At 44.7% G+C, this 1,428-nt stretch overlaps 1 protein-coding gene across 1 annotated transcript in view; it reads left to right on the top strand.

Annotated features, from left to right (window-relative positions):
- Positions 1-15: 15 nt before the first annotated feature.
- Positions 16-1,428, top strand: part of SLC2A3 (solute carrier family 2 member 3) — a 14,956-nt gene continuing 13,543 nt past the window's right edge. Inside the window, exon 1 of the mRNA XM_019626195.1 lies at positions 16-239. Within this exon, the coding sequence (XP_019481740.1) occupies positions 225-239 (15 nt within the window). The 5' untranslated portion in view covers positions 16-224. The remainder of the gene's footprint in view (positions 240-1,428) is intronic.

Here is a 1,428-nt window from a genome sequence, read left to right on the forward strand (position 1 = left end):
CGTCTGCCTTCTAGGCTCCACCCTTTGCAGAGATTATAAATGGGGTGCCCGGCGTGCTCTTTAACGGTGAGAGTGAGCGTGAGATGTAGAGCTTAACTGAGAATCTGAAGGAAAACTTGCTGCCAGAAAAGGACATTTTGAAGGTTTTGCTGGCTGGAAGAGGTGTCTCTGGAATCTCACTCCTAGATCTTTCTTGAAGATTCGAAAAGAATTAAATTAGGGCCATGGGGACACAAAAGGTAAGAATGACACAATTACTAGTTATTTTTGCTTATTTGGGGTACACTGGGAAAGGCAAACAGTAATGGTGATTTCTGTGTTCTATTTTATTCTAAGTCACCTAGCCATCTTAAGGCCTTTTCATTTCTTCTCCATCCTGCAATGCTACAGTTTCACCAGTTCTCTTTGAATGTATCCTGTAAAGGATTTATCTCTGTTCCATCACCTTCATGTCCTAGGGAAAGTCACCCAGAGAAGTTGTGTTTGTTTGTGAGGTTTATTTTACATAATTACTACCGAGGATGAGCCTGTCGAGTGTACGGGCATCAGGGACTGCTCAGTCGTGCTGATTACAAGTGTGGGTCCAGGGGCAATATGAGGGCTTCTGTGGAAACATTAGACCTTGAAAAGACTTGAGATTTTGTTTGGAGGCATGGGTCAGTGTCTGGCCGTCTGTTTTGTGACCTATAGAATTCCCTGGATACTAAAGAGAGGGAATTCCAGTTGTCCTTCCTGTTGTCGTTATGATTGTGAATGCACAATGTAGTAATATATTATTGTGTGTTAATCAGTATTTATAGGAAGAAAGGCATTTTCACTAAGGTAAACTTATTTGAAAATAAAGGAAGAGAAGAGAAGGGATTAAAAAATGGGAAGGAAGAGGAAAAGGCCCTCCAGGATAGTAACGATAGGGGGAAAAGAGGTTTTCACTAAAGGGAAAAGGATTAAACAGAAAGAGCTAGCTATGAACTGGCAGGGGTACTTATACCTAGTTGCCTGGGAGGCAAGGTCAATTTGGGGAACTGAAACTCTCAGGCTGCCACTCTTGTCTGACCCAAGAGAGGAGTTTAAGGAATGGTTGGGGGCTGTAGAGGATGACCTCAGGCATAAATGTTGAGCTACCTTGAGGTGAGTATCTGAGCTAATACCCACTTGAATGATTCCTGGCAAGCAGAGATGACTGGGTTGATTTCTGCCACCCACCTCCCTCCCCAAGAAATGTCTCCTGTGTGTTGGGCTGGGAGGTGCTTGTGCTCTCCCCCTGCTGGGTGGGGGATAGCAGTACAGTATTACCGTGTTTCCCCGAAAATAAGACCTAGCCGGAGAAGAAGCCGTAGCATGATTCCTCCAGGGTATGGCGTGCACGCACCCCTCACATGAGGGTTTTATGACCTGTTTCAGCGAGAAGGGTGCTTTTTCCACAAACTC

This window comes from Hipposideros armiger, unplaced genomic scaffold, assembly GCF_001890085.2.
Source record: "Hipposideros armiger isolate ML-2016 unplaced genomic scaffold, ASM189008v1 scaffold_662, whole genome shotgun sequence".
In the NCBI taxonomy this organism is placed as follows: Eukaryota; Metazoa; Chordata; class Mammalia; order Chiroptera; family Hipposideridae; genus Hipposideros; species Hipposideros armiger.